At 43.1% G+C, this 13,659-nt stretch overlaps 1 protein-coding gene and 1 non-coding gene across 2 annotated transcripts; one reads left to right on the top strand and one right to left on the bottom strand.

Annotated features, from left to right (window-relative positions):
• Positions 1-492: 492 nt before the first annotated feature.
• On the bottom strand, positions 493-564 carry Trnat-ugu. Its single transcript has one exon. It is a non-coding gene; the product is annotated as a tRNA-Thr (tRNA).
• A 964-nt stretch (positions 565-1,528) lies between these two features.
• LOC122621272 lies at positions 1,529-3,045 on the top strand. Its single transcript, XM_043799089.1, has one exon. The coding sequence runs from the start codon at positions 1,615-1,617 to the stop codon at positions 3,001-3,003; it is 1,389 nt and encodes a 462-aa protein (XP_043655024.1). The 5' UTR covers positions 1,529-1,614; the 3' UTR covers positions 3,004-3,045.
• The last annotated feature ends 10,614 nt before the right edge of the window (positions 3,046-13,659 follow it).

Below are 13,659 nucleotides of genomic sequence, written 5' to 3' on the forward strand. Positions count from 1 at the left end.
ATAAATGCGTAAAGAAAATTGTCAGTGCTTTAATTATAAACAAATAGGAGGGCAATGAAGCCCCGCAGCTAGCATAAACAAATAATTAAAACCAGACAAAGTTGTGAAGTCACTGGAGGGTCGATTTTTATTCAAACGAATTGGGCAGGAATTCAGGCATCTCCATCGTTTCAGTGTTTCCAACGCGAAGCTCTTTCGGTGGGGGAGGAACACTCATGATGTCCTGCCAGCGATAATGTCACACATGATTGCACCTGGGTGGGTTTTTGCCCTCGGTCTGTGTGAGTTTTTAATTAAAAATGTAAAACATTTACTTTTGTCAACAGTTTGGCGGTATCCAAACTGAACTGAAACATTTGTGGGTGACATTTCCCTTTTGGCTTTTCCGCTTTCAGTTGGTTAACAAGGCCCTTAATCTGTGGACTGCTTTTAGAATATATACATATGTATACATACAATGAAATATGATGCAAAAAGTTGAGTCTCCTTCGATGCCTCCTGTGAGGATTGAACTCACGACCCCTGGTTTACAAGACCAGTGCTCTGCCACTGAGCTAAAGAGGCTCACATGAACAACTTGAAAAATAACCAAAATATTAGTTACGTATCGAGCAGCAGTGGCAAGTTCCAGAAGTCAGAATTCTTAAAGATCTTTTCATCTTATCAGCGCCGTTTGCCATATCATAGTACGATTCCCAGACACAATCTATTCGAACCTTATCAAGATATGTTCTTCTTAATGTAATTGGTTTCAGGTACGGAAAAATGTTTCTATACTTCAGTTTTGATATAATATTGAGGTATGTAGCTTCATATATCCCCATTTTTTCCAGTTTCTGTCAGGTGAAACATGACATCAAGAATTAAGCAGAGACATTTGCTACTGATTTTGGGATTTAAATTTTTACAATATCTATTATGTGGTCTTTTTTGTGAAGCGGAATCAAACCAAAACATGCACCACTTAATCCTTCCAGACGAATGCGCTGAAATTATTTATTATGACGCAAAACTTTTTTCCGGCCGCAGAGCAACGCGTCCGCTTTATCTCCTGTCCAAAAGAGCCAAGGGGTCTCGACTGGCATCCGCCAAAAACGATGCCCCATCAACCCAACCACCCACTTGGTGAGAAATCAAAAAACAAAAGTGGCACTTTTTCCAGTTAAGCCTCGGTAAAGAGCTTTAAAAGGTGCACCAGGAGCAGAACAATCGCGGTAATCTGAATGCTCAGTTGGAGCAACTTCAAAGGACTCAAAATCTGGTCATGTGGCAAAATCGAGTGAAATGGGTAATTTTGCGGGATAATTCCTTGAAGGGAATGCCAAAAAGGGATTAACTTTTAATCGAAAGAAGGTCGGGCTTAGCGCTAAACTGAAATTTTAATAAATTGGGATGTGATGAAGGTTCGCTTGCAGCTCTTTTTAACTTGATAGGTAAATAAATAAGATGGTTATACAACCCTAAATAACCGATTGGATTGCAGTAGGCGGCGACTTCTAGATGACATTTGTTTTAGAAGTGGATCTAAGTCGAGCAACTCACCTTAACTTCGCAAAGGAAAGTGCGTTTCCCTAAAAATTTAAAACTTTAATCAACAGAAGTTAATTGAGGACAATGCCATTGGACCAAGTTATAATCGCCTACATGCGCAGCAACAACTGGATCAACGTCCTCCTGCTCAGATCGATAAACCTTTACCAACCCGTCCTGGTCGAGAGTTCCAGGGTGTCCGAGTTGATAGAGGTCAGTCCCAATGGGATCAGCTGGCACGAGCAGAACGTGGAGTACCGCATCATGGTGAACGAGTACTTTAATATTGGCACCAAGACAAATGGTGGCGAGGTGCCCTATTCCCTGGTCGAAATGCAAGGCAATCACGTGTCATTTGGCTTAGTTCTCCGGAGGATTAGGCACCGCGTTTTGGATGAGCTCACCATTGAAGTGCAGCAAGGGGAGCTGCCGTTGCGTATTCCCCCACACATGCCCTGTTCCCTGCACTGCAGCAACTGTGCGAATGAAATCATTGGACAAAGGCAGTATGATCGGATTCAGGAGGTTCCGATGACGACCATGAAGCCGCTCAGCTTCTTCTGCTCCCGCACCGGAATTCCAGTGTATCCCGCGGAGGAGGAGCTCTACTACGGCCTCAACTACCTGGTCGTATGTCCCGAGTTGCTGGGCAACGGAGTCATCACCACACGGGGTCGTCGTCGCGTTCTCTGCTCCCGTTGCAAGCAGTGCGTTGGTGAAATTATTGCCAGGGATGTGGGTGTGCAGCTCTACGCAGATGCCTTGCGATTTGTCACCTCGGATTCCGCGCTCGAGCTCAAGGAGATCTTTGGCCATGTGACACCCACCCAAGTCATGATGCGCCTCATGAACGACGCCGAAACCTACTGCCTGGATCAGAGTCGCCTCTTCCTCAAGGCGGTGCGTCCAGATGGTCAGCTGCAGCTACTGCACATGCAGATGGACACCAAACAGATGCACATTCTGCGCTCCGAGTTGGATGTATCCGACACTGTGAAACCCAGTGCGGAGTTACCCATGGAGGCCGACACCAGCAGCGAGAGTGACTTGGACATGAATCTAAGCGATACCAGCAGCAGCAACTCCGTTCCACAAACAGGAAATGACGAAATGCCAACACCACCAAGACCCACAACCCCCAAGGGAACTCCTCCAAAAGCCGTGCAATATGTGCGGATGCGCGGCTTTCGTGGCTGGCGCGTTAAGTATCTGTTCTCGGGAAATGATCGCGATCTGATCGAAAACCACGAGGTCATCGTGACTTGGCGCGAGAGAAACCGCCTTTTGCACATCTCCTACACGATGATGGCAGATCTCTTGGGCGAGTTCAATGCCAACGAGAATCTGGTGGCCAGTTTGGAGAAGATGTCGCCACCCGTCAAGAGCGATAGTCCCCGACACAGCTGCATAATCTTTGAGCCCGATGAGGAGTTCTATGCTAGGCAAGAGCGATTCGCCAGGATTTCTCAATAGGGATGAAGTACCAAGTCACCCAATAAAATATATGATATTAAAATTAAGATTTCCTTGCATATCTTTATATTTGTTGTTTTTTATATTTAATTTGTATTTAACTGAATTATATTTACAAGCATTTCCTATACATTCCTTTAAATTGCAAAGAAATTAAGCCTTTAATATTGAAGCTTTCATAATTTGACAGACCCCTAATAGAACCCTTTTATCCTTCGGTCCCAAAAATGTAATTGCCTTCCTATTGCATTGTCGAACTCCATAAAATGCTTGCCCAAATGTAAATGAACCCTTCCCTCCTGCTATTTCTTCCTCCATATTTTTACAAGTTCCTTAAGTGAGGCAGCGAAATTCACGGCATATTTTCTTAATTGTCTTATTGTTGCTAATTAGTACAGATTTAATTGCGGAAACCCTTATAAATTTTCTAGACAACCGATGCGGTTTATGGCTTGCCTCCCCTTTTGCGGAACACTGACCCCATCATTAATCGTTGGCTGGTTAACGAAAAACAATTTGTCCAAATAACAATTAAGGCCGGGCCAACGCCAAACAACAAGTGAAGAACCCTCGGGAAAGGACACTTCAACGCCCACCCAGCAGGAAGAAGCATAAGAAATCAGGAATCAGTATCGGGATCAGGATCAGAATCAGAATCAGGGGAATCGTTAACAGCATTTGACGGCTGACAGTCGGCTAATGAAAATCCGAGGGAGTGAAAGTGTCCAAGGATGTGTCGCAAGTTGATTAATGGTGGGCCCATTTTAAGTTTCATTTGAAATTTCTCTTTAATCCGAGAGTATTTTTATTCAAATAATACTTTTGTAACGTATGCATTACCTGTCCATTATTCTACATGCACTTTGTTGCATTGTTCAAAATGGTTTTCAGCTGTTTTTTCTGGCATTTTTGGCTGCCACAACAATGAGTTTCAAATTCGTTGGCAGGTGGACAGAAGTGCCTAATGGTCTGCGCCCCATTGTTGGACAGGCTTTTGTGGTTCTGGATCTATGGAGAGTGGATGCCGCACTTCCTAGAAACCTTTCTAAATTAAGAAAGTGCATAGAGGTTATCGCAACGCTCGTTTAAGGCGCATTATCCAGCAATTGCCAATAATTAACATAATGGAACCATAATTTGCGCTAGTTGAAGAAAGTCCAATGACACTGGCACTATAATTGCCATGGGGAGAAATGCTTGTGGTGAAAGCATGCGAAATTAATATTAGGGCAACGCCTCATAAATTAATTTTGAAATGCACCCGAAGCCGAAGCCGAAGCCCGAGGAAGAGATATATCTTGTGGGGTGGAGTGAAAGTAAGTAAGTAGATGTCCCCCTAGAAAGCCAGCCAGTCCATATGGCCAAACTCGCTCCACTTGTTAATTACCAAGATGTATGCGTGTCGCGCACCACAGACCAATTAACCCCCATTATGGTCAGCTGAGGGACAGCTCACTCAGCACTCACTGTTAACACTCCACACTCGTCCTGGACGAGGTCAAGTTCTGGTCCAAATAGAGGGGGCCGGTAATTAAGATTTCCAAGAGCACAAGAGCAGCCAACTCACATCCGTGGCGAGACGCAAAACAAACTCACTGCAGAGGGGCCAAATTGCTTTATGATGTTGCAGATTATGATAATGAACGATGCCATCTGGACTTGCACTTGGTACTTGGTGCTTGGTACATTGACCAGGGCTATGTTGACACTTTAAGTGATTTAATGTTATTGTTTTTCCCACTGAAGGCACCCTTAAGCGCGGGCATTAAGTGGTAAATTTCATGAATAATATATTTTTTCAATGGCTTGTAGGTTAAACAACTCAAGGAAAATCCATGATATCAGAAACCCATAGTACATTTTAAACTAGTTCTCTTTCCAATCGAAAAGTTTCATTAAATTTGATTTTGGCAGACACTGTTTGGCTTATCATTTTCGAGCATCGCGTTATATGTGTGTCTGAACATTTTTGCCAGTTTACTGACACAATGGCCAACAAATAAATCCCCAAGCCCGGGCCACCGAGAATGCTGATTGCACATCTCTGTATTTCCCAGCCCAACTCCCCCTTTTCAGCAGATTTCCCCACCCTGCTTTTTTGAGCGAATCGAGAGTGTGAACTGCCATTGAAATGTTTTTGATTGGAAAAAATTTAATTTCCTATACGCTTCACTCTGCTTATCGCGGCTGCATTGTGCTCCAAATTCGACACAAATAAAAAAGTAGCCCATTTTTTTACGCCAACCTCCTGGCAGCGCAATTTTAAATTTAAATCAAGTGTTGGCCCAGCGGCGGATATCTAAACAGTTTTCTCTCACCGCATATGTTGTACACAAAAACCTCAAACCACAATTAATCAAGGCAAACGCTCTTGACAGCAAAAAATGCATTGACAGTTCCTTTTTTTTTAGTCTTCTGGTAAAAAGTTTCACATTGGCAGTGCAGAGCTTCAATTACAATTTTTCGATTTGCTGTGCGAATAAGAGGATTTCCATTGCCAATGAGCGCAGGAGGGAGGTGTTCATTAAACGCTCTCCTTATAGACAAACCGAGCCATCTTTTTTCCTCTATTTTGGCCAGCATTCAAACACATTCGTTTCACTCGTTCGCCGGCGGTCCTTTGTCCCAGGAACAATGGTGTAATGGTGGAACCGCAATGCTGGGCCGGCGCAGAAGAGTGAAATTCATTTTTTCCATTAAATCGAGTCGCTGATTGTGCATGAAGCACTGTGGGGAGGCGCAATTGTCAGGGCTCTTTGGTTAGATGGGGGCGCCACGATACCTGGATAGGTTGCCCCTGTCAAGGGGTACGACGCAGTCGAGTCAGCGGCGGAGCGCCACCTTCACCCCGGCAAATCGCATCGACATTCGAGTCCCAGGGGAACTGGATGTGCTGAATCCGGAGGATGGATGCTCTTACTTTGGTGACATACGGGAATGCTAATGAATATAGGTATAAGATATATGACGTATATACTAAAAATGTTTTATGCTATTTTGAAATTTTATTTTAATTTATTTATCTAAAATATATTCTTTACAACATAACAAAGACATAAATATATAATACAAAAATTCCTAGTAGGCCCTACGTCATAATGTTGTAGTTTAAGATTCCAAAGAGTATTTCCAATTCGCCTTTTTCTCAAGTTTTAGGGCCATCTCGAAAACTTTTTCGCTCGAAATTCGATACACTTGCAAATGGCTTTTTGACAAACAATGACAGGGACCGACTCACCTACAATTGCGGAGACATTTCTTTGCTTACCTTTTTTCTCTATCTCAACTCGCTTTTGTGAGTGGAGTTTTCCCCTCGACGACGAACGCATTTGCAAATGAATTGCTTATTGACAGTTTGATGGAATGATTCCCCTGGCTGCCAATTGTCGACTTGGTAGACTTTTGTTATTCTTTAATTAAACGGTTTGTTCGGCAGAGAAAAAAAACCAAAATGCACAACTGAAAGGGATTAATTTTGCGGTGAATGAGCTGTGGCCAGATTTTTATCTTAACGAAGCCGAATCGGGAAAGTGCAGAGCACAGTGCAATGTAGCACTTTTGGTACTTTTGGTTTTCATAATACCTTAAAATTATTCACTTTTTTAGAATGGCCATCAAAACCCATTTGTCGCGAAAGTCACTTCCGGCTGATTGCGTTTTGCAGGACACTCGAAATGCCATGCGACATTTCCCCTATCATTTCTGTGGCACTAATTGAAGATTGAAGTCGCCTCCAGCAATTACCAACTTGCCGGGCTGCTCACGTATGCAAAATCCATTAAATCACTTAAAACGAGCAGAAGAGCACATTTGAAAGCACTTCCAGAGCGAATGACACATAATATGACTACAAAACAGTTGCCGCGGAGATGTGCAGGAGTCGGGAAATTCGCAGGACACGCACTCGAAAGCTGGGACCGCCCCTTCCGATGTCGATGATAATGTAACAGCACTCAACCTCTTGGAAAAATGCAAAAAAATGTCGAATGAAAAGTAGAGTGGGGGTTTTTCGAACAGCAAAAGGGTTGGTCCTGACTTAAGGGTTTGGAGAGGGGGGCACAAATGAAATTGTCACAGCCACAAATTTAATTACATCAGCTGGAGCGAGGCATCAGATGTGTGGCAGAACTTAAAGCTGCCCATAAATTCAGGTGACTCCCCCAAATGTCATCCCCATCTGCAAGTAACTCCCCCGTGTGTGTAGCAGCTCATCAACTGTCAAAATTGAAATTCCAAAAAATGTCACAAAATTTGACATGTACAAAAAAGAAGGACCGATAATTCATAAACTCGTACGTATGCATGTTGAAATATGTCAAGCATGAAGAACTGATAAGCTAGAAATAGGATTGGATGGGATTCCATTCCAGAACCACAACCGCATAGAAAGTTCTAAAAATTCATCCGATTTATGTGGCATACTTTTGGGCCGGACAACCGCAAACACTCAACTAACAACCAACAACACCCTCATTTCCTCATTTACAAATTACAAAATACACCTGCGTTCCCACCCAGCAGCCCCTTTTCAATTAGCCTAAAACCCGTGCACTAAAAGTGCAGAAAAAATGAACTGTTTAATGCCTTTTATCCCACTCATAATTCGCATAATGACAGGACATCTTCTCGTTCCCCCTCGCGGCAATCCTGTAATTTGGCCAGCAGACTGTCGGCGATGAGCAAACAACAGACGCAGCTGACCACTCCCGGATGCACTTCAACTTTCCACCCTGTTGCGTACAATCAATGGCCAGCACAAGGACGCCGAACAGCCGAGCAGCCAAAAACCCGAAAAAAACCCGGACAGATACGGATGTATCTCCCTCGTCGCTGCTGATGCCACACGACCATTTCGACCATTTCGACCGGTCGCCGTTTGCCGTTTGCCGTTCGCCCGTCGTCATTGCGTTCGGATTGTTGCAAAAGTGCGAAACCGCAAATGTTAAACGCAACACACAAGTCAATTCCGCCGCCGCCCACCCAAAGGCCCAAAAAGCGAACCCACGGTGACAACCGCAACCAGGCCACAAAGCTCTTCAATTTGCTTGCCATCTATTATGGTAGCTCATTGTGGGATTACCGCAGAGCCCAAGCCCAAACCCAAACCCAGCCCAAACACAAGCTACAGTGAAAACCTCGTAAAACCACCCCCACCCAACGTGGATGCGGAAACCCAGAACAGGAGGCCGCACCACCGACGCGTTTGCGCCTGGTCGGTGAGGAATTGCTAATAAAAAGGGTGGAAAATCCACTTTGCTATGGCATTTGATTTTGATTTTTTTCGACTCCTGGGACGGAGGACTTCAGATGGCAAGGATGAGGGAGAGTATTCGACAGATAAAGTTGAGCGTCACAGGACTTGATGACTTCTGATGTCAACGGATAAGTAGCTAAAACAGGGTACTCAGAACTAAGAGGTTTGATTTGTAATGTTTACACACACTTAATTAAATGAATGCAAAAGAATTGCATGAAATACTAAATGAGTTAGATATGTTATTAAAAATGAATACTTAAAGAAGAATTCAAACCCAATCCTATTTGAATTAAATATTTTGTATTTTTCTTATATATCAAGCTTGGCTTGAATAGTATTGATTAGCATCTCAAAGGCATAAAATCAGATTTCTTTATAAATCCAATATCATTAAAAGTTCAAACAATGAGTGCCTCAAAGGCAAAATAATTATCCGAGTTATATCCGCAGTCAAAGTCAATGTCAATAAGCGAAAGTTCCTCAATTGACCAATAAAACCGTCAAAAGCTAATACCATCTGCACAATGTGAACACTCACTCACCGAGACTGCGACGATGATGATTATGATTATGAGGCCGTTTTTGGTGGGGAGAGTGTAGAGGCAAGGATACGCGAACAAAGGAACGACATCCAGCTGGGCAACTTTTGTGCAGGTCTTACAGGATTACACTCGATTACAGGATACATTACAAGTTCGACGGGTGGCAAGGCACCAGCTCGGTTTGGCTCACCCGCTGGGAATGATCAATCAAGTACGAGGGAAAGCGACGCATTTTCATCGCAGTTCGGTTGACTGAGCACGGTCAGTTCCAGTTCCATTATAATCATAGAGAAGCCCAATGTTAATTATGAAATTGCGCCTCGGTTCGACTGGACGCCTGAACGCCGGGCAAACAAATCATTCTGCAGCTATATAGTAAGCTATATCAAAGAATGTTTTGCATTGCGGACGGAGCAGTTTCGACTCTAAGTTCGGAGCTTAATGAAAACCGGAAATCCACTTGCTTCCCATCCTCAGCTGAACTGGAACACTCCTTTGCCGGGGAATCATGGCGTGCTATTACATTTGTTTGTGGCAAGTCTGTCTGGAGATCTGTTTACTTTAGTGCTTGCCATCCATTTTTTTGTGTTCCTTTTTAGGCGATTAATTAATGCAATTAATCTGCTGGCTGAATACAGACTTCGGTACGCAGCAGTTGACTCCTTTAACTGCACTTGATGGAGTTGTTTGGGGGCGCACTTGTATTCGGTATTCCCCGTTCGGGGAATGAGTGTAAATAAATGGTTAAGATTAAGTTGAGATTATTGCTAATCAAGGAATTCATTAAGCCTATAAACAAAGACGCACAGAAACCACACAAATATTCCTTTGAATGTGTACAAATGAATTGCTTGAGGTATAGTATTGAAGTGTCACTGAAGGGAAATGGTTCATATCCTCATGAAAGGTGCATCTTTTATATTTTTACCATTTAATACTATCCGATTCGAGGTGAACTGTCTATACATTTTAAGAACCACCCCTGCATCGAATTTGATTGCTCCATAAAAGCCAGTGGAAATCATAAAAAACGAATGTCCTAGTCGTATTCATGACACTCGCCGATTGGAACTTGAACAAATTACCATATTAATTGCTACTAATTAAAAATTCATTAAAACACTGCACTGTGGCTTTGGGCCAGGACCGGGAAACTGAATGGGAGCAAAAGCCAGGCCAGACCGGAGCCAAATCGGGCAATTTATTATGCTTTGTCATCTCGGTGGACGGGAGCCCGTGTGCGCAAATGATAATAATAAACATTTTCATTTTCAGAATTTTCCAACTTTTATCGCTGCGCAATCAATGAGTTCGAGTTCATAATGTGCCCATCTATCTGTGTGTACTTTCAATTAGAAGCCAACTCCACAGGCCGTTGGCAAGTGCAAACTAAAATATGCAAAAACATTGTTCCCTCCTCCCGAAACTTTCAATCCCATCGATTTGTGGTAGTTGCTTTACGGCACTTTGCCATCCATGTTGGCCGTAATTATGAGCTCCGAGTTCTATGTGCCACATCCCCTTCCCCCGCACAATCACCTGTAACATCTGTGTGCCCTGTGGCACTGGGTCGGTGTCTATTCAAGCCATAAATTCCGGCTGTGTGGCACATTAATTAATTTGGTTTTGTGCGCCATTTCAAAAAGGATTACTTACCGCTGTCCTGGGCGTGTAGGCATGTAATTGATATGCTTCATCTTCTCAAAATGAGTGGTCACATGTGATAGCTCTTTTTGTTTCACTAAAATAATGAGTGCTTTTAACTCCCAGGAGTGGCAATATAAAATTTCGAAAAACTTTAAGGGGAACTATAGCATGAGTACCGAGTATTATCAATAATGGTTTCGCAAATGTTTTTTGTAAATATGTGATGATACATTCTAGTAATCAAATAATATTATATTTTCTAAATTATCTCATTACCTGTACCTAAAACTTTCAAACTTGTATACTGAAGAATAGCTATTTCTGGAAACCCCTGATGATTTCCCCATCCTCACTCAAAGAAAGCACTTCGTCCCAGCTGCGCGACTGCAAAGTTTGTGACATTATAAAATCTAATGAACAGAAATTAATTTGCAATAATAATAACTCAACTAACGCGAAACATCAGGAAAGAGTTGCCACAAACAGGAGCACTCGCACCCAGGGGAACGGATTCGGTTTTATTTTACGATTGCAACACTCGCTGCCATTTTCCATTTCCCATTTCCCACTTCCCATTTTCCCCTTTACCGCGACTTAGCTGCCTTTGAAAGAGTTTCCGCTTACAATTTGCATAAAACTCGTTGCCGACGTCCACACAGATGATGGCGTTAATAAGCGGGAGTCCAATTTTAGTGGGTGGACTGGGTGGATTGGCCAGGAGGATTGGGATTCGGTGGAGGCTTACCTGTTGCCCGGGCCTGCGACATCGATTCCAAGCCACAAAGCCACAAAGCCGCCAAGCTGCCTCGGCTGGGTAAATGGATCGCCCTGTGAAACGCGGTAATTGTGTGTAATTAAATCCAACTCTGTAAAACAAATGACAACACTTTGTAGACGGACAGCTGGAGTAGGAGATATGGTTGGGGGTCTTGTGGGTGGTTAGGTGGTTACTTTGAGGTTGCCAGGACACAACCCTTTACCCTCACCTCGCTTTTTGGCAGCGCCTTGTCTTAATTATGTAGCGTGAATAATTTTTGCTCTTTGTGCGGTTTCTGTTCACGAGTCATTGATATTATTTAAAATTTCTCTTCCAAGGGAGTCGGTTTCTACACGCATTAATTAGTGAACTCTGGGTATGGTGTGGTATTACAAAATGAACGTTCCTAGAACTCCAGAGAAGGTCACTTCCTTTAAGAAGAGTTCTTCCAAGTAAAAAATGTATCTTAATTCCCTCTGTTTTCCCACTTACTGTTGAGACTCTATACACACACATACAGAAAACAATTACTTTGGCGCCACATTTCATTTGCAGTTTGGCCAACAGTAGCAACCACATAACTGCCAACATTTTTTACGTGTGTCGTGTGACCATTTTAGGTTTCTGTCTTCAACTCTTTTATTTGCACTTGTGGTAACCATGTTTTGACTTTTTATTTTTTGGTTTGCTGCATTGTTGGCTTTTTTAAAAGAATGCTTCTGACAACCAATTGCGGTGCTAGGAAAAACTATTTGGCAGTGCTAACAGAAAGTGGTTGGCAAGAAAAGTTGAGTTGAAATGGGACTAGACAGCGGATAGATCTCGGCTAGCCGACTCACAATTTTGTTATTGGCCTGGTGAAAATGTATTCACTGATTGTTGGCCCAAACCCACAGAAACCAGCTAGAGTCAATCTGCTGCAAATGTGGCTGCTGCAAATGTTGCCTATGCAACTGACTTTGTTTATTTGCGTGGGTGTCGCAACTGATTGCGTACAATTCGAAAGTTGCCAAATTTGCATTTAATTTGATTGAGCTTGCTCGCCAAAATGTTTACAAGTCAAAGAAGGTGCTAATGAGTGAACAACGAAGTGGGTAGAAGTTGTGGGTTTGGAGCGATGTTGAAGTTGTTATTGGCGTTCATTGCTATTACCTAAATGGCAATTTGAGTGCCATGAAGTGTATCGTATTGTTTTATTTTGAAGGAGTTTATAAAAATTGGGATTTTTTACGAAAAAACGTAAATCATAATGTTATGTAACTAACTTAACCAATAGCAATGTGCATTGAATCACAGTTTATAATATAATAAACTAAATTGGCCTCTAAATTTCGAAGATACGGTCTGTAGTGTTCAATAGACCGTAGAAGCACTCTGCAGCCAGCTTAAAAATAATTGAATTTCTCTATTTGTAACCCGCCTAACTCCCAATATTGTTGCAGAAACGATTACGTTATCTCTTGGCTACAGCGACCTGGTCGAGTGCCGTAATTAACCTTGGTGCAATGTGTGAAAGGGTGGTGGAGGGGGGTGAGCGGGTTGCGACTAATCCTGAATTATTATTTTTGGCAGTAGTAAGGATGCTTAATGGTTTATTTTCAATTTACGGCCAACAGCTCGCCACCCGGACAATTAAAAGGGCTCCTTCGCTTCCTCCCTTCGCCTAAACCCTGCCACCCGCCCACAAATCTTTTTCCAGCCGGAAATGCTTCCGAATCATTTGCATATGAATTTTCAACCTTTACGCCTCTAGTTGAGCATCCAAATTACTGTTATTATTATTTTCACTCATATGGCGAATGCCAGAGGGTTGAGCGGTGGCCATTAAAAAGCCACAACGACCTTTGGCCGGGAGCACTTCCGTTCTCGGATTTTAATTCTATTAGAGGGCCGAGGACGTGAGACAAGGCCGCTTATCGTGGCTGCCGCACACACCCACTTATGCATGGCTAACCACCCACTGCTGATCCCACTCCCGAGGTCCCTGTTCGGGCGCCAAAAAGGTTAAAATTATAATTTGCGGCTTCTGCTTTATTACTCTCCATGCACAAACACACACACACAAACACACTTTGAAATGCCAAACAAAGTTCGGCATTTTTGGCAAGCCGCGACCACGATGTTGACACGCTTAATTTCTTGGCCGCATTCATAGCACTTGTTTACATCGTTTTAGCCCGCTTTCCCCGCTTCGCCAACAAATGGAGCCAAAGACAAAAGGGATTTTTAATGGCTTTTCTGGCGCTTGGCTTATCAGCGGCGGATATCCTTGGGAGGTTGCTTGCCACAAAACAAATAAAGGTTACTTTGCCACTAAACAACTCGCATGCTGCTCTTTCGCCCGCTGTTTATTTTGTTTGCGCTTCTGCCCCATGAAAATGTAAAGTTTTCCAGTTGTTCGAGGATAAAGCGTGCGATAAGCGCGCCTCGGTTTCGGTTTGAATTATTTCGTT

Source organism: Drosophila teissieri, chromosome 3R (genome assembly GCF_016746235.2).
Source record: "Drosophila teissieri strain GT53w chromosome 3R, Prin_Dtei_1.1, whole genome shotgun sequence".
NCBI classification, from domain to species: Eukaryota; Metazoa; Arthropoda; class Insecta; order Diptera; family Drosophilidae; genus Drosophila; species Drosophila teissieri.

Coding starts and splice junctions, on each gene's coding strand:
- LOC122621272 (XM_043799089.1), top strand. CDS start 1,615: ATGCCATTGGACCAAGTTATAATCGCCTACATGCGCAGCAACAACTGG.